Source organism: Kluyveromyces marxianus, chromosome 1, assembly GCF_001417885.1.
Source record: "Kluyveromyces marxianus DMKU3-1042 DNA, complete genome, chromosome 1".
Lineage (NCBI taxonomy): Eukaryota > Fungi > Ascomycota > Saccharomycetes > Saccharomycetales > Saccharomycetaceae > Kluyveromyces > Kluyveromyces marxianus.
This window is the reverse complement of record NC_036025.1, coordinates 745,236-762,355: the sequence shown is the minus strand read 5'-3', so window position 1 is coordinate 762,355 and position 17,120 is coordinate 745,236. Positions and strand designations below refer to the sequence as shown.

Genomic DNA, 17,120 nt, shown 5'->3' with positions numbered 1-17,120 from the left:
TTTTTCGTGGAATGGAGTTTAATCATTAAGGTTTTGGTTTTTGGATAGGGATTATACTTTTGGGTTTTTGTGGTGGTTTGGTTTCTCTCCCCTTCTGTGGGTGGGTATTTTTTTTCGGAATTTTTTTCTTGGCGAGGGAAAGGTGGCGCGCAGAAACGAAAAGAAAAGATATTCCTGGGGGGAGAAGGGGAACAGACAGTAAATCGGGGAGGATTAAATTTTTTTTTTTTCTTCTCTTCCAAAAGCAAGGCAAAAAAAAAGGAAAATAGAATAAGGTAGAAAAAAACAAAGGAAATTAATTGTGAAATATCGGTCATGTGATGGGAACCGCGTTACCCGGAGAATAACATCTATTATTACCCGGATACTCAGTGTTACCCGCACATTCAGGTAAAACAGATAGTTACCCTCTCTTCGTGAAAATTAGCCAAGCAGTTTCAGTGAAGATAAACAAACGAAGGAATTAATAAATTAGGAAAGGAAGTTTTAAAGTCAGAGTTTTGGTGTGGAGTAGCAGTATCAGCAGCAGCAGGCCAATTCAAGAGGCAATTTGGGACTACACAAGGGTGTTTACGCAAATATATATATTTGTGCACCGGGAAATCTGTTTCAAGTGTGCCGAGGAATACTTTTTTTGTTGTCATTTTTTGATTGAATAATGGCAGATGAACCAACAGGAATTTCTGACGCGGAGATGGGCGGAGATCTAGGGGATCTTTCGCAGTCTTTAGAGCCTGATTATGCTGACGGGTTGCCCGAGACGTTGGGAGAGGAGTTGCCTGACGGAATTGAGGATGATTTCGGCGATGAGGTCGTTTCTAATACGTCTGGTTTATTTGGATTGGAGTCGAAGCAAGGGTCAGAGGGACCAGCGGAGCCATTAGAGAACAATTTAGGAGATAACTTGGGAGATAACCTGGGGGACAATCTAGGGGACAATCTAGGGAATAATCCGGAGGATAACTTAGAGGAACCGTCGAAAGGGCCAGAGCAATCAGAAGTACCAGAACAATCAGCAGAGCCAGAGCAATCAGAAGTACCAGAACAATCGGCAGAGCCAGAGCAATCAGCAGAACCCACAGAGACAGCTGAATCAGTGGCACCATCAGAGCCAGTCGAGGAGCCAGTGGAAGCGTCAATTGATGCATCTGTAGAGGAAAAAAATCCATCTGAGGACAATGAGGTATCAGAACCAGCAGAAAAAGAGCCAACAGAACAATTAACTGAAGAGCCAGAAGCAGGGTCATCAGTACCGGAGGAATCGGCAACAGCACCGGTATCTGAAACCACAGAACAGCCTGAAACCACAGAACAACCTGAACCTACAGAACAGCTTGAGACTGCAGAACAGGCTACAGAACAGGCTACAGATCAGGCTACAGAACAACCTGAAACCACCGAACAACCTGATACCACCGAACAGCCTGATACCACCGAACAACCTGAGACTACCGAACAGCCCGAAACATCTCAACAGCCAACGGAACCTTATGTCTCCGAAACCGACAAAGAGACAGGTGCTCCATCGTCCCCAAAAGAACAAGAACAAGAACAAGAACAAGAACAAGAACAAGAACAAGAATCGGAATCCACTTCTCCAGAAACAAATGTCGCTGTGAAACAGGAAAAGAATACCGCCGACCCTTCATTGGCTATTCCACAATCACATGAAATCGTCATTCCTTCCTACTCGCGTTGGTTTAACCTGTCAAAAGTTCACGAAATCGAAGTCAAATCCCTTCCTGAATTCTTTACCAACAGAATACCTTCGAAAACTCCCCAGGTATACGTCAAATATCGTAATTTCATGGTTAACTCCTACAGATTGAACCCTAACGAATACTTCACAGTCACAGCAGCAAGAAGAAACCTATGCGGTGACGCAGGTGCCCTTTTCAGAATACACAAGTTCTTATCCAAATGGGGATTGATCAATTATCAAGTTAACGCTTCCAAAAAACCAAAAATGGTAGAGCCTCCTTTCACAGGCGAATATGAAACCAGATATGACGCACCTAGAGGTCTGTTCCCATTCCAATCGTACAAACCTGCTCTTCAACTTCCTGATATGACTCGTTTAAAAAAGATTATGACCCAATTGGATACACCCCAGGCTCAATCATCCTTGAAAAGAACAAGCGATGAAATGTCCAACGGAACATCATCTAATGAACCAAGCTCAAGCTCAAAGACAAATGACATTAACGAATCTTCTGATAAAACCGAGCAATCATCTGAAGACAAATTGTCATCACTAACAAATGACCGCAAGCCTAAGAGACCACGCGTATCGGAAATTGCAGACAAAGACTGGTCACAAGAAGAGATCCATAAACTAGTGGAATTAATTAGGGAACATGGTACAGATTGGTTCACGATCGCGAAATCTTTAGGTACTAAAACTCCGGAGCAATGTATATTACGATTCTTGCAATTGCCCATCGAGGACTCTTTCCTCATGGAGGAGAAAGACCTTGGCGTGCTTAAATTTGGTTCCCATATGCCATTCAATAAATCTGATAATCCAGTTATGAGCACTTTGGCATTCTTGATCGGTCTGGTAGATCCTAATATTGTCCAAGAATTGACTCAAAGGGCAATCAGATTGCATGAGGAGAAGCAAAAGACTGATAACGAGGTAAACGCTCATTCTACGGAAGAAGAAAAGGATACAGAAACTAACAAACTGTCGGAGGAAAAGACGCAGGACAAGGAGAAGGACGAGGAACAGAAGCAAGACGAGGAGAAACACGAGGAGAAGGAGACAGAAAAGGCGGAAGAAGAAAAGGAAGAAGAAAAAGATATAGAAATGGTTGATAAGACTGAAGAAACGAAGGAGGCCGAAAATGTAAACGATTCAGCAGTTCCAGAAGCAGGTGAATCTAAAGAACAAGAAGATTCCAATGAGGCAAAAGAAGACGTGGAAATGCCTGATCAAGAACCAAACGCCCAGGACTCTACTCAAGATAGAAATAGCCCAGAAGAGATAGAAAAATCCACATCTCCAAAGGCCAATGACGTCGAGAAAGAAGATAATAATGAAGCCAAGGATGAAGCCGAAGCTGAATTAGAAACTCAAGCTAAGACTGAAACCGAAACCCAAACCGAAACCGAATCCAAGCCCGTATCTGAAGCTAAGGCAACCGTAAAGGATGCCACCGAAGTAGCATTGGCCACTCTTGGTCTCCGCTCACACGTATTCGCTACAAACCAGGAGAGACTCATGAACAAGACCACCAATGACCTAATTACCACCCAACTCACAAAGGTCGATCTGAAATTGAAAACTCTAGACACAATGGAAAAATCACTGGAATTAGAACGGAAAGCTATTCATAGCAAGCAAGAAGATATCTTCATTCAAAGACTAAGTCTTGCAAAATATGCCACTTCTCTAATGGGTAAATTCGAAGCCCTACTAAAGTATATTCCTGAGAATGATGAAACAAAACAACAGGTAGAGGAAATACGAAACATGATTTCAGATCCACCTAAGACTAGCATATCATCAAAACTCCCTAAACTAGATGACCAAGAAGACCTAAATAGCGAGGTGAAACCGGTTTCAGTCGAAGCTCCACAGCTCTACCGTTATTGGTCTGGTTAATACCGAAATCCAAAAAAAAAGAATAAACCTCTGTATATATATAGGCCTAATATAACATTCGCAAATATATACAATTGTAACCTAGTAACACTGCCACCAGTTAAGTATAATCCTTAAAACTTACCAGAATGCACAAAATTCCCATTCTAAAACTCTATTCCTCTTTCTCTGTGAACGGTAAATTTCCCTCTGTTCAACCCAATAATTTCAAAAGTTGGCTTAATATGGATATTTAAAATTAAAGATATCAGGAACATTTAAACTGTTATAATAACAATGACTATTTTCCCTTTAATGTTAGGAGAGAAAAGAAAGATCAGAGGCATCTGGTACCTGTCATAGGACTATATTAGCTATGAGTTTAACGACGTATGAGCATGCTCTTTCGTTATGGAAGCAAGCTGGCTTTAGTGGCTTGCAATCCATGCTTGATGAAAGCATTTCAAAAATAAAGGATCTTGAAGGTACATCGCTAGAATCAAGAAAAGTGCTAGCAACAGAGACGAAACAGTTCAAGAAATTACCTGATGATGAAAAGCTCAGCCAGATTTTGAAATTGGTAAAGCAGTATCAAAAGGAAATTGATTCTTTAACGGCAAGGTCGAATTTCTCGGAGAAAGTTGTAATTGAGCTTTATGAGAAATTGATTGAACAGCCAGATCCAACTGGGATAATACAGTCTATGATAGACGAATTGAGGAAAGAAGATGGCAGCGTTAATGAGCTCAAAGCTGAGAATGAGCGCTTGTCGGCAATTGTTAGCAAGAGTGCCGATTATGACTCAGTGAAAAAGAGATTATTCGATCTTGAACAGAGTTCGGCTAAGACATTGTCCAAGAGACTAGTCGCTAAGGAGAAGGAGATAACTTCTAAATGGGAGGAGAAAGAGAGAAACTGGAATAGTAGAGAGCAGGAGTTGCTGAAGCAATTGGAAAATATGAAGAATACCAATGCTGCTTTGGAGAAGAAGATTGGTACTCAGCGTAGCTTGGAGAATGAAGGAGACGACGATGATATTGTTTTTATTGATGGAGCTAATAGTGCTCAAACAGAACTTCTATCTCAGGAGTTAGAGGCTGCTCAGGTCCGTATCATGAGTCTCGAATCTCGTAATGAGGAATTGAACGCCGAGGTTGCAAAATCAAAGAATGATGAACAGCACGATTCGGAACTCCAGGAGAAAGAGGACAAGCTTAACCAATTAGAGAATGAGAATGCCAAGTTAGTTGCCTGTTTAGATGAGGAACGTAAGAGTGCCAAGAGGAAGTTGGAGACCATTGAATCTCAGTTGAACTCTTTTACCCTTGAGGCCAACACATACAAAGCTGAATTGGATACGCTAAGGCGTAAAATGAGCAATTATTCTGACTACGAAAGGATCAAGGAAGAATTGAATGCGATGAAGAAGATTGAGTTTGGTGCCAGCAGCGATGAAAATGATAGCGATGATGGCAATGAAGAAGGCGATCCAGTGGTGGCTTCTTTGAAGCATGCGAACCAAAAACTCCAAAACAATTTAGTCAAAGTGAACACAGAAAAGAACAAATATATGAAGGAGGTTAACACGTTGAAGAGTAACATTGACACACTAAACGCCAAGATTCAAAAGTTGGAGACACTGAATGCTAAACTTGAAGCAGATATTGAGAAGGTGGAAGACGTAACGAACCAGTTCTCAGATACTCAGTCGATGATGTCAGGTGCAACAAGACAAATTAGCAACAGACACAAAACTACCGAGAAGCTCTCACCTACAAGTTCTATTATTGGAATACCGGAAGAAAGAGAGATGGACAGTTTCTCTGGAAATCTTAACAATTCGTCTTCCATTCTCCCCATTGTCACCAAGCAGAGAGATAGATTCAGGGCCAAGAATTTGGAACTTGAGAGTCAATTGAAGAGCGTTAACCAAGAACAAATTAAATTAAGGACTCAGGTAAAGGAGTTGAAAACAGACAATGCAAGACTATACGAGAAGGTCAAATTGCTCACAACATATTCACACAACAGCAATGACGGAGATTCCAGTAATGGGAATATCAATGCTGCTGCTGCTGCCGCTGCCGCTACGACTGCCAGTGCGACACTTGACTTGGAATCACCGTTCACCGAGGAGTATGAGGAATCATTACATCCACTATCAGGGTTCAAGCAAAAAGAGTTGGATAGATACGAGAGACGTAATATGCCACCCATGGAGCGACTATTTTTGAGTCTTGCGAAAGTCATTTTGGCCAACAAGAAGACAAGAATGCTCTTTATGCTTTATTGCATTGGGTTGCACGCTCTAGTAATGATAATGACGATCTACGTCACAAGTTTCACGAACTACATAACGCCAGAGGTTCGTTCGGCGAAAGGCACGATGATCAAAACAAACGAGTAGAAGAAGATATGTATATATGTATTTTTACAGATATCTGCGGACGTAATGTTGACTGATTAAATTAGTTATACTCAGAGGTTTATTTTATGTAGAAAAAAATACTTATTTGACAATTGATGGACTAAAAATCCGAGAGTTTAAGCAGTGATTCTCTTTTGAGTAGCCAATCTACCTCTTTGTCTGGAGGACAATCTGACAACCTTCTTTTCGGAAGCCTTTTCGACAGCTTCTTCCTTTTCAGTAACGACCAATTCGATGTGGGATGGAGAGGATTCGTACTTGTTGATTCTACCGTGAGCTCTGAAAGTTCTTCTTCTTTGCTTTGGAGCTTGGTTAACTTGGATGTGAGAGACGTACAACTTGGTAGCATCTAAACCCTTAGCCTGTGAATAAAATGTGAATATCATTATTATTATTATAATAGAATGAATAGTCCTAAAGAAAGCCCACACTAATCACATAACAAAGCGCAGCCCGGGACAAACACAGAACTTTGGACCCCGTACTTGACTGACCCTGACTGTGAATGTGACAGATATACTTTCGTTTTTGGATTATTCATTTCATATAATAGTAAAAGTAATTCATTTTGTTAGTAAAACTGGTTGTTTTCAATTTTTGGTACAGGCCCGAGCCCTGTGTTGTGAGTGAGACGTGCAAGTAAACACACACACACTGCTGGCTCCATCATCATCTCTCGACAACTTGCCACGAACGGTCGCAGGGACGGCACCCGGGATAACGGAAATTAATTATTAACATACTTCAGCATTGGAGGCGGCGTTTTGCAACAAACCTTGGACGAACTTAACAGACTTAGCTGGCCATCTAGCCTTGGTGACACCGAATTCCTTACCTTGGGCGGTTCTACCGATGGAAGAGTTGAATCTTCTGAATGGGATAGCTCTTTGGTGTTCCAAAACTTGGTCCAAGTACTTTTGAGCCTTTTGTAAATCCCAACCACTGATGGCTTGAGCAGTTTCTCTGGTGTTCTTGAAAGAAACACGCAAGTAGGAACCACGAGCAGAAGCAGATTTAGCTGGGTTAGTGGAAGTAGCACCGTATCTAGCCATTGCGTATACTCTGTTTGAGGGGTGTTTGATCTCGCTTCTCTAAATAACACTTATCAAAAGGGTACACCTATAGTATATACTATATGTCTTGTTTTAAGATGCCTTTAACTATATGATTCTTTAATATTATCACTATCGAAATTGGAAAAATCGTGAAACGGTGAAGTTGCCGGGGGCAGCAGAGCTGGATGGTAGTTGGGAGGTGGCTGGAGGCCAGGCTGGGGGGTCCAGGCTGGGCTCTGGCTAGGCTCTGGCTGGGACTCTGCCGGGAAAGGACAGGACCTAGGGAGAGATAGGAGCTGGGGTGGGTGCGGTCCAAGCCTGTGGCAGCAGCCAGGTGGGCAGTAGGCAGGTCCTGGGCAGAAGCTAGGCAGACCTGTGGGATAGGAGACTGGCGGAGAGTAGAGGGCTACTACTGCCCGACCGCCCGACCGCCCGACCGGTACACCTGGAACTTGAAAAAAACGAAAGGGCTAGTGTCGAAACCGGAAACTTGAGGAAAGCACGATTCTATACCCATGGTGTCTGGGTCTCGATCATTGAAAAAGTTCCAATATTGCAGAATGCACGGGTGTACCAAGCACGCAGTCCCGAGAAAAACAAGTACACCAGTGTTACCCGGTCACCAGTGTTACCCGGCACCGAGATTTGAAAGAAAAAAAAAAGAGCAAGTCCCGCTATATCAGACGTGAAACGAAATAAAGTGAAATATATATCCAAATAACATATAAATGAGGAAAGGTAACGCTATAGCAGAGTGGCTTAGGCGTCAGGGTACCAGGATACGTTTGGATATATCGAGGAAGAACCAATCGAGAATAAAAACCGGAAAAAAACAAACAAACAAACACAGACGTCTTGCATACATTAACTACTGTTTTATTAAGGGAGTCTGAAACCAAATCAAATCAAATCAAATATGAAAAGCGTACTGGGGGTCCCGCTATCGCTCCTTCTTCTGCTTCTGCCGCTAGCATCGGGATTGGAATGCTCCAAACATGATATCCTAAACAAATACAGAGTGAGTGAGGTTGCAGCTCACGGAACCGTGGCGCAAGATACACCTCCAAGTGAAACAAAGGAAAATTGGTGGCTCAGTATATGCGATGAGAATCGGTCCAAGGCTAAGGACAGCAAGCCAGAACAGTGTAAGGATGATGACACGTTGTGTGGGGTAACGAGTGTTTCTTTGCCCGGGAAAGAGCCGCTTGTTACGCGTATAATGGACTTTAGTGGGTCTTTGGCTTCAGAAGTGAAGGAAACGGCAGAAGCGCTATCGATTAAGCTTTCTGGGGCGTCATGGGGTTCTCACAACTTGAATGCGGAAATATACTTGGAGTGTGAGGAGAGTGGTGATGGATCGTTGAAGGAGTCGAGCTGGAACGATGATAAGACGGTGAAGTTGGTGTTTTCCGGGCCATTTGGGTGTTTGAAAAAGGGAGACAATGGGAATGGCGGTGATGGGAACTCCGGAGACGAGCCTGAGAAGCCTCCCGCGGATGAAAAACCAAAGGGAGGAGCTGGTCTTGGTTCGTGGCTTGTGTGGTTGTTCATGTATGCGATTATTTTCGCCTTTGTGTACCTAGTGGTGACCTCTTACATGAGTACCAGAAACGGTTCGTTCCATGACTTCCGCGAAGAATTCATTGATAGATCCAAAACCTTCGCTACAAACTTGCCTCAATTTGCCAAGGAAGTGGCAGGTAAAATCGTAAACACAGGTTCCTCATCTCAAAGAGGTGGGTACAGTGCTGTGTGACTTACTTACCTCCATTTTTAGTTATTATTATTATTATTTTTTTTTATTCTCTTTTAAAAGCTGTATAAATTATCACTTATACATATAACTTATATATCCTTCCTTAGAAAAGTGCTTAATCTTCTATTTATATTATTACTACCGTTACAGATGTCTTTTCTGCTTTACGATCCCATCACCCTTCTCAAGCTCTCAACCGTGTTGTCAACAGTGGTCTGTAGATAGTGTCTCTTCTGTTCAAGAGCCTTGACTTGTTCGTCTAGCAACTTCTCATCATGCTTCAAGTCGCCTGTGTATGATTGTTTCTCTTGTTGGATGAACATCTTGCCGCAAGACCTCCACACCTTTTCGTTATCGTAGCTGGTAAGCTCCTTTTCGGTCAGCTCTGCTATCTTCTTTTGTCTCTGCACCTGCTCTAATTGAGCCAAAGTCATGGCCAATTGTGATCTGCTGTTACGTAGCGAGTTCGCCATCTCTCTCACAATATCCTGCGGTTGATTACTCATTGTTCCTGTTAATACTGCTACTGCTGCTGCTCTATTGATTCCCCGATCCCCCTGATCGATGCTACCTTTTCTCCCTTTCCAATTCCAAATTTCAATTCGATTCGCTATTCTTATTGTTGTATATATATATTCTTTTAAACCTTTAACATTGAAACTTTTCAATTAAACCTTCTAAACTTACAATCAATATCCATGAAAAGTGGAAAAGGTTTGAAAGATTAAGATCGTTAAGGCCTCGTTCTCGCTACCAAACGAGCTGAATCATTCATCACAGATACAATATGCTACGTATAAGCAGAATTCCTCGCGTGGTTTCCCATGTGCCCTTTGCTCAAATCAGAATTAGAAGCTATGCAAAGGCATCGCCTTTAGGTGTAGACCAATCTGTGGAAAATAACTTACAAACGGAAACAAATAGATTGTCCAAGACTTTAACAAAATTCTGGGAACAGGTCAGTTTGGAAGAAACCGATGATAGTGTCACGGTTAAACTGGATTCGAAACCATTGCGTACTCCATTGGGCCATCCTCTAAGCTTACCACCATCTCGTAAACTTTTATCTGTCATGCTTTTGAATGAATGGAGCAATCTCCCCAGTCTTTCCATCAAACCACATGTGCTACCATTGACATCTCTAGTGTCGCGTTGTATCGACTTGGAAATGACCAATAAGCCCGGTGCGGACCCAGAACTTGTCGCCAAGATCGGTGGTAACAGAGAAAAACTGACTCAAGATTTATTAAGATACCTCGACACAGACACGTTGCTAGTGTTTTCGCCAGCTAAAGAATACGAAGGGGCGCTAAGAAAGGCTCAGAATGAAATGTACATACCATTCATCGCTGGTGTTGAGAAGTTCTTGACGAAGTTCAGCACTGATGGAAAGCCTGTGAAGCTTCAAATATTAGATGCCGATCTGCATGGTCTAAGAGGAAATGCTCAAAAAGAGGAAACCGCACGTGCAGCTAAAGCTTACCTAGATTCACTTTCACTATGGGATCTAGCCATATTCGAAAAGACTGTTTTGACTACCAAGTCTTTCATTTGTGGACTTCTCTTGCTGTTGAACAAGTCCGGAAACGTTACCGATATTCCTGAATTAAAATGCTCCATGGAAGATATCGCCAGAGCTGCGACCTTGGAAACTATCTACCAGGTTGAAAGATGGGGGGAAGTTGAAGATACACACGATGTTGACAAGCGTGATGTTAGAAGAAATATTCATGCTGCAGCCATTGTTGCATACGAGATTCCATCCAAATCTAAATAAAAGACAAAACGAATTAGTATATTACTGTACATAGGATCGATATATATATAAACACACTTGTGTGTTTTACTGTTATAATGTTTTAATTAAAGTCTACAGGGCACATAGTAGGTTGTAAGTTTCATCTGCCGTGGATTGGTTTTTAAACTCGAATAAGTTTTCGCCAGCTGCGATCCCTGTGCGCCCAATTCTCTTGAGGTCAATAAATGAAGAGATAATTGATTCCGATTCATCAATTTCAAATTTACAGCCCACTAAAGATCCATTATATTCTCGGGAGTAGACATTCAGGAGGCCAGTCTTGCACATCTTCCACCCGTATTGTTCATCGTACTTGTGTAGTCTAACCTTGATTTTGGATAAGAGTAGTAGCGATTTATAATCTGCGCTATTCGGTATAGACTGGGTGTTGCAGAGGCTACTGGATAAATCATTGGAAGCAGTGCTTGATCTACTGAAAGATGAATCTGACTTTCCATTGCTGAGGATGGATGATTCATTGGATTGAAGAGTTGATTGGGTGGCAGAGCTCGACATGTGATTGGTGGATGTTGGGATAATGTTTTTCCTTTTGCAATGCTTTAGTACGTTCGATATGCTCTCCACCTGTGGACATCTAACCGACAGCATAGTTGGTGTAGGGTTCACAACCGAGCAAACTACGTCAGTAGCAGGAATTCTAATTTGAATATCTTGGGCAGTAGTTCTCGAGATTGACCACTTGTCAGTTATAGTTAAGCATAGTTTAACGTTTGAGCTTTTATCACGAACCAAAAACATATACTTATCTTGATTCGAGTTTAATACTTGAAGTTGAGCCCAGCCTGATGATATGTACTGCCACTTATTGCTTCTCCAGTACGAGATCTTGATTGATACGTCAAGCAAGATGCAGTCATTGAATAATGTGATATTGGATGGTATTTCACATTTTGTATCCATAGTAGCAGCTGCTGGTAAAGATGGAGTTGATAATTCCGGCATAGACAAGTTCGGAGTTGAAGTTGCGCTGGATTCACGGAATAAAGGTTTTACTTTATCTTCAAGCGATAATAAGCTACCAGTGGATTCCTTTTTGTTCTTTGATTTATCTTTCTTAAATAAGCTCAACAGAGAAGATGACTTCCTCTTAGTTAGTTGTGGTCTGTGTGTTTCAGCAGAGAGGCTGAAAACTGGAGACGTTTCCACTGTAGGTGAAGTATTATCTGTTTGACTTCTTATTCCAGAGTCTTCGGAGATTATACTGTCAATATCAACAGTATCAGATCCAATGACAGGACTTAGTTGTTGAATTGAAGAGGGACCTTCAACGCGTTTTAGGTTAGCAGCAACGGGTGATTTGATGGAGCTCCCTGCAGTGGATGCATCAGTGCTGTCATTGAGTTCCATAAGTTTTTTGAAATCAAAAGATTCAATCTGCGATATAGATGGGAAATCTGGCGACAATGGTTTTGACCTGTGCAGTTCTGATTTTAAGTTAGTTTCAGAATCCGGTTTGTTAAAACTGATGCCTAGACCTCGAGAACCTTTTGAATCCATGTAGTCGTCACTGGGTTTCGCAATCAGATCTCCCAGTAACGATATCTTTGTATCTGTAAGAACTTTGTTCTGTTGTAATTCGGCGCATAAAGAAGAAATTAAGGGACTCCAATATTGCGTCCAGCTTATGGTATCATATGGGTTTAGAACCAGAGCAACGTTGTTGCCCGTTTTTGTGTGAAGGATAACTTTACTTTTGGATTCTTCGGCAATGCGTAGGTCCATCGCTCTAATAGTAGGGAATAATAATGTCCTACCAATCTGGAACAATGAATCGTGATAGAATCCCATATCAATACTTTTACTCATTCTTAGCAGGAGCTCGTGAGTTTGCTCTATATTACACAATGGCAGCGTCTGACTATTGACTTCAAAGATAGCGACTCCGCCATTTTTCATGTGGAATAGCTCCACCCACAAGTTGTCATAATTTAACTGCTGGCATGACAACTTAAAGTAACCTCTTTTTATGACATCTTTCTCGTCGAAAAGTGGTGGAGCCACTATATCATGGCTGTGTGAAAGCAGATCCCTAACCTGGTCGAAAAGAAGTGTTTCGGATTGCACTTTATTCCAGTTTTTCATAAAGTGCTGCTGAAATGAAGCAATGTCTTTGTCCAGCTCAGAAGAAGGCATTTCCTTAGACACAGCATATAAGTACTCGTAAGTTCTTAAAACGCACTTTAAAAATTCCATATTTGAACCCAAACCCACTACACTATTGGAAGATTCAAATACAACCAGCAGCAAACCTTCCAATAGTACTGAGTAAAACTGCTTAAGCTGTTGGTTGCTGAACAAATGTTTCCAGTCATCTAGATTATTACGATGAGCTCTTAACAGAACTGGAACTAGAGCGTTAAGCTTCTTAAAATGTTTGCCTCTGTAACTCCGAGGATCTAACCTTGAATGTTGCTGGTCCCTTTGCTCAAATTGACTACTTAACGTGGGCAGAATAACGCGATACTGCTCGTCGTGAAGCTGGTCCACGTTCCTTGTGGAATTCATCTTATTGTCAACTCAAATAATGTAGTTTACTTCACCAGCCGGCCAGCTTGAGTAGCTTCGTAGTAGTAGACTAAACAATATATTTCCTAGAAAATCGTAGCTAGCGTGATGATTATGACTATGCTATAATGTCTTGCTGGACCTCTTGACCTCCCTTGGTTATATTATATTAATATTATACTGCAAGTTATACTGTTAATCAAGAGTGTTGAACATCGGGAAAGAAAATTATCATGGCATACCTTCTACACCGGCTAAACCTTCTATGAACAAAAGTACGGTTCTTCACCATCGCGTAAGAAGCGTACAAGCCGCGAAGTTGCTGCTTACCGACGACCCTCATTATCTCTGAGAAGTTTTTTCTGTGATGCGGAAGTTAAACATTTCGCGTTTTGTTCAAAGAATTTCTTATGCATTTCGCGTCCTTCAAGGAAGAGAAAACGTGTGGAATGTTAAATGCAACGAAACATTATTTATTCGCGAGTCCCTGCAGCAATATAGGATTCACAACGTGAATCTTCTAATAGGCTCTATGCATGAGTGCGATTAACGGAAAAACTTATTGTAGTGTGTGTACGTTTTTGTTTATTTATTCTATACAGTCAGTCGAACAGAGTAGTTTTGAGTTAAATTGCAGGGAGGACGTAGACCTCTCTAATCTAATCTAATCAAATCAAATCAAATTTATTCTGTTCTATTCTATTCTAACTTTACCTTTTCGTAGTACTTTGCCAATTCTGCCTCGCAGGACTTGGAAATCTCGCACCCAGCGAAAGTTATCACGAAATCACCTTCCTTATAGTAAACACTGTCGGAACCTTCTTGTGAGGTGGCTGGCTTATAGGAGGATGCGATGGTTTTAGGCACTACAAGAGCGGTTCTTTGTAGAATACTTGGATGCCATTCAAGCATGTGACCAATGGTGCTGGACAACTTGTTTGGGAACGGGTAGTTTCTAACCAATGGATCGTTGATGTAGTCTAAAAAGGCTTTGCCCTGTAGACTTGGGGTCACGACGAAACTTGAGGTGTCCAAGTTACCATTTTCTGTCTTTGGGATTATTATTTTGGCATTTCTTGAATCGAAGTGCTTGTAAGTTTTAATGTTAGAACCCTCGATGACTGGGACGCTTTTCAGCGTGGCTGCATCGAGAATCTTTGGTTCCAACAAGTGTTGTTGTAAGGACTTGTCTAGATCCATTATTAGACCGTTTTGGTCAACAAACCAAAAGTATTTAGCATATGGGAAGGCATTCATGGCTGCTCTAATGGCCAAAGGCTTTATGAACTCGTAGGACTCTGATACACTTTGCTTCTGCAACTGAGGAATAAATTCCTGTGCCCATCTGACGTAAACACCGTAGTTGTGACGTTGTGCGTAGTCGACCTTGTTTTGGACCGTCTTGACCAGATGGTCCACTGAATAGCCTTCAAAATCGATCAAAGAAACAATGACAACTTCTGGGTGGTTGACTCTGTTCTTGTACACCAATTTACCGTGGTCGTAAAAGTTTCTCTTGACGAACTTTCTCAAGTTCTTTTCTGACAACTCCTTCCTTTCAGCCTCGGTCATTGGAGGATCGTCTGGCTTCATGATATATTGCTTGTTCCCATCGATATCGGTTCTCAGGGTGAACAAACTTTCGATCCCCAGCGATCTCAAAGTATCATGATATTGCACACTAGGGAAGATCAAAGGAGTAGACGAAGCAACCTCGCTTTTGTATAGCCCATGAACTGGTGGGATCTTGCTACGATGGTGAGCTTGGCCGGAGAACAGAGAGCTCAACCCATACGACAAAAAGAGGAACAAAGCAATCACAAACAACAGCGACACTCTGCCTCTTTTTTGCAGATGGAATCGTACGCTAGAGGTCCATATTTTGAAGCTCTTGGCCCATTTATTCTTATTCTTGGGTATGAAAGGCATCTTCTTGGAGAATAGCCACAAAACAAGTGCCAATAGTATCAACGCAAACTAGAAAACAAACAGAACCAAATAGAACCAATCAAAAAAAAAAGGAGAAAGTGCTCTACTCTGCTCTTAATACACCACTACTACCAAATATTCTATCAAATCACTAAGGGTAAGTAATAGTGCGACGAAGCTGGTGCTGAGTCTGCTTCTATCTCAGGAACTAAACCTAAAAGTAGAAACAGGATCAAAGTGTCAATCTGGTGGCCTATTGCAGGATAATTATCCGTTTGATCAACTATTTACTAGCTGAAATATAGTTGGGCACTTCTTTGAACACCTCTGGTACTCTTGTTGACTTCCTTTTTTCTAATCAAAAGCCTTCATTATTTGATGAAATGTGTTAGTTTGTTATAAACTTTTAAAGATTTCAAGATTCGTTTTGAATGTTACAAAAGAATTTCCTTGTGAAACTTGCAAAACCAGTGTAGGAAAATAACCAAAATGTAAACATTTCGGGGTTGAGGTTCCCTATAGGGTCCAATTAGTGTTATATAGTGTCTTAAAAATCGTATAATGATGTGTGAGTATGTACAAATATTTGTAGACAGAGAGAGAGAGAAAGGGAGGGAGAGTTTGTGTGTTTCATTCTTTGATCTGCTCTTCTGGATCAGAATATTTGGATACGTCTAAAGTGTCCCTTCTTTGTAGGTAATGAATATACAGGGAGACGATCCCGCTACTGATTGAGGTAGCCATCAATGCGTAGCATCCTTTAGTGAACTTTGGAGCCATTGAGGTGGAGTAGAAGAGTAGCGACCACCATGCGTTGACCGCACCAGAGAACATGTTCATGGATGCGAGAACTATGGCTCTTTCTTGAAGGTCACCGCGACATACGACGTTACACCAGGCAAAGAACAACGTCTGTCCAGTGTAGGAAATACCACCAAGGTATTGGGCCGCGAAAACGTATCTGGGGTTCAATGGGTTCGTCAACATCAATAGCGAGACAATGAACATTGCGACGCTGATGAAAATGGCAACGTGCCAGTGCTTGGCGAAGTGGGAGTACTTGTGCACATATAACGATGCGGATATTGTCGAGACTATCCCCACAGCGTATATAGCTACAGGAAGTCTGTTTCTGTCGGCTAGCGAGTAACCCTGGGTGTCAAGCCATATGTTAAATGTGGAATTCGATGCGAACGAGATGTTCTCACCACCTAGCACCCATACGAAGGAGAACAGCCACCAATGCCATCTCCCGCAAACTCTCTTGAATATCGACCAGTCCAGGCTGTCGATCTGCTGTTTGTGTTTCCCTGTTAGGATCCATGAATTTTTGTGCGTAACTTCGCGGGAATCGGCATCTGGTTCTGGGAAGAACAACAGACCGTACAACGCAATAGGGATGGTGATAAGCCCGTCAATGATGAAAAGCCATTTCCAGCCAGGCATGCCATTTTTGCCCGCTAATGAGTCGTGAATGGCCACTTGCAAGAACCCACTAGTCATTGCACCCAACAACCCACTCGACGTGAAGATGGCCGTTCTTATTGGAAGTTGAGACGGAGTGTACCACGACCCAAGGATCAACTGCGTACCACTAAACGTACAACTCTCGAACCAAGCCTGGAAGAACCGTATCACATAGCATTGCCATACCGAATGGATGCCGCACATCGACAAAGTTAAAATTCCCCACACAAGAGTACAGAAACTCAACCAGATCTTGGGCTTAATTCTTAAAAGGATTAGATTGTGCGGGATCATACCCAACAAGTACCCCACCGTGAAGCATGTGTTTGCTACATTGAACTGGTTAGATTTGAACCCGATGTCTGTCTTCATACCAGACACGTATGCATTGGTAAACCCAATTCTGTCCACATAGTTGATCCAATATTGCAGGCAAACGAACGAAAGAACGGTCAAATCGACCTTAAAGAGTTTTCTCATGAAGCGATACGAGTGGAGCTGGCTCTTGGATCCCTGGATAGCTGTACCAAGACCCTTTCCGGTGCTCTATTTGTGGTGAATAGATTACAACGTCA

The 17,120-nt window shown here is 42.0% G+C and overlaps 9 protein-coding genes across 9 annotated transcripts; 4 read left to right on the top strand and 5 right to left on the bottom strand.

The window, feature by feature from the left end:
• Positions 1–658: 658 nt before the first annotated feature.
• SWI3 (Swi3p) lies at positions 659–3,607 on the top strand (the record flags this gene model as incomplete). Its single annotated transcript, XM_022820684.1, has 1 exon — positions 659–3,607. The coding sequence occupies one exon, from the start codon at positions 659–661 to the stop codon at positions 3,605–3,607; it is 2,949 nt and encodes a 982-aa protein (XP_022673899.1).
• Positions 3,608–3,962: 355 nt separating this feature from the next.
• On the top strand, positions 3,963–5,993 carry COY1 (CCAAT displacement transcription factor COY1; the record flags this gene model as incomplete). The annotated part of the gene is made up of 1 exon (XM_022820673.1): positions 3,963–5,993. One exon carries the CDS (start codon positions 3,963–3,965, stop codon positions 5,991–5,993), a length of 2,031 nt encoding a protein of 676 aa, XP_022673898.1.
• A 137-nt stretch (positions 5,994–6,130) lies between these two features.
• Positions 6,131–7,066, bottom strand: RPL17B (60S ribosomal protein uL22; the record flags this gene model as incomplete). The annotated part of the gene is made up of 2 exons (XM_022820662.1): positions 6,131–6,376; positions 6,758–7,066. 2 exons carry the CDS (start codon positions 7,064–7,066, stop codon positions 6,131–6,133), a joined length of 555 nt encoding a protein of 184 aa, XP_022673897.1.
• A 919-nt stretch (positions 7,067–7,985) lies between these two features.
• On the top strand, positions 7,986–8,825 carry ATG27 (Atg27p; the record flags this gene model as incomplete). The annotated part of the gene is made up of 1 exon (XM_022820651.1): positions 7,986–8,825. The coding sequence occupies one exon, from the start codon at positions 7,986–7,988 to the stop codon at positions 8,823–8,825; it is 840 nt and encodes a 279-aa protein (XP_022673896.1).
• A 164-nt stretch (positions 8,826–8,989) lies between these two features.
• Positions 8,990–9,331, bottom strand: PFD1 (prefolding complex chaperone subunit; the record flags this gene model as incomplete). Its single annotated transcript, XM_022820640.1, has 1 exon — positions 8,990–9,331. The coding sequence occupies one exon, from the start codon at positions 9,329–9,331 to the stop codon at positions 8,990–8,992; it is 342 nt and encodes a 113-aa protein (XP_022673895.1).
• Positions 9,332–9,612: 281 nt separating this feature from the next.
• Positions 9,613–10,602, top strand: ATP12 (ATP synthase complex assembly protein ATP12; the record flags this gene model as incomplete). Its single annotated transcript, XM_022820629.1, has 1 exon — positions 9,613–10,602. The coding sequence occupies one exon, from the start codon at positions 9,613–9,615 to the stop codon at positions 10,600–10,602; it is 990 nt and encodes a 329-aa protein (XP_022673894.1).
• A 93-nt stretch (positions 10,603–10,695) lies between these two features.
• RBH1 (Rbh1p) lies at positions 10,696–13,149 on the bottom strand (the record flags this gene model as incomplete). Its single annotated transcript, XM_022820618.1, has 1 exon — positions 10,696–13,149. The coding sequence occupies one exon, from the start codon at positions 13,147–13,149 to the stop codon at positions 10,696–10,698; it is 2,454 nt and encodes an 817-aa protein (XP_022673893.1).
• A 699-nt stretch (positions 13,150–13,848) lies between these two features.
• Positions 13,849–15,078, bottom strand: MNN11 (alpha-1,6-mannosyltransferase; the record flags this gene model as incomplete). The annotated part of the gene is made up of 1 exon (XM_022820607.1): positions 13,849–15,078. One exon carries the CDS (start codon positions 15,076–15,078, stop codon positions 13,849–13,851), a length of 1,230 nt encoding a protein of 409 aa, XP_022673892.1.
• Positions 15,079–15,708: 630 nt separating this feature from the next.
• On the bottom strand, positions 15,709–17,025 carry FEN2 (Fen2p; the record flags this gene model as incomplete). Its single annotated transcript, XM_022820596.1, has 1 exon — positions 15,709–17,025. The coding sequence occupies one exon, from the start codon at positions 17,023–17,025 to the stop codon at positions 15,709–15,711; it is 1,317 nt and encodes a 438-aa protein (XP_022673891.1).
• Between the last annotated feature and the right edge of the window lie 95 nt (positions 17,026–17,120).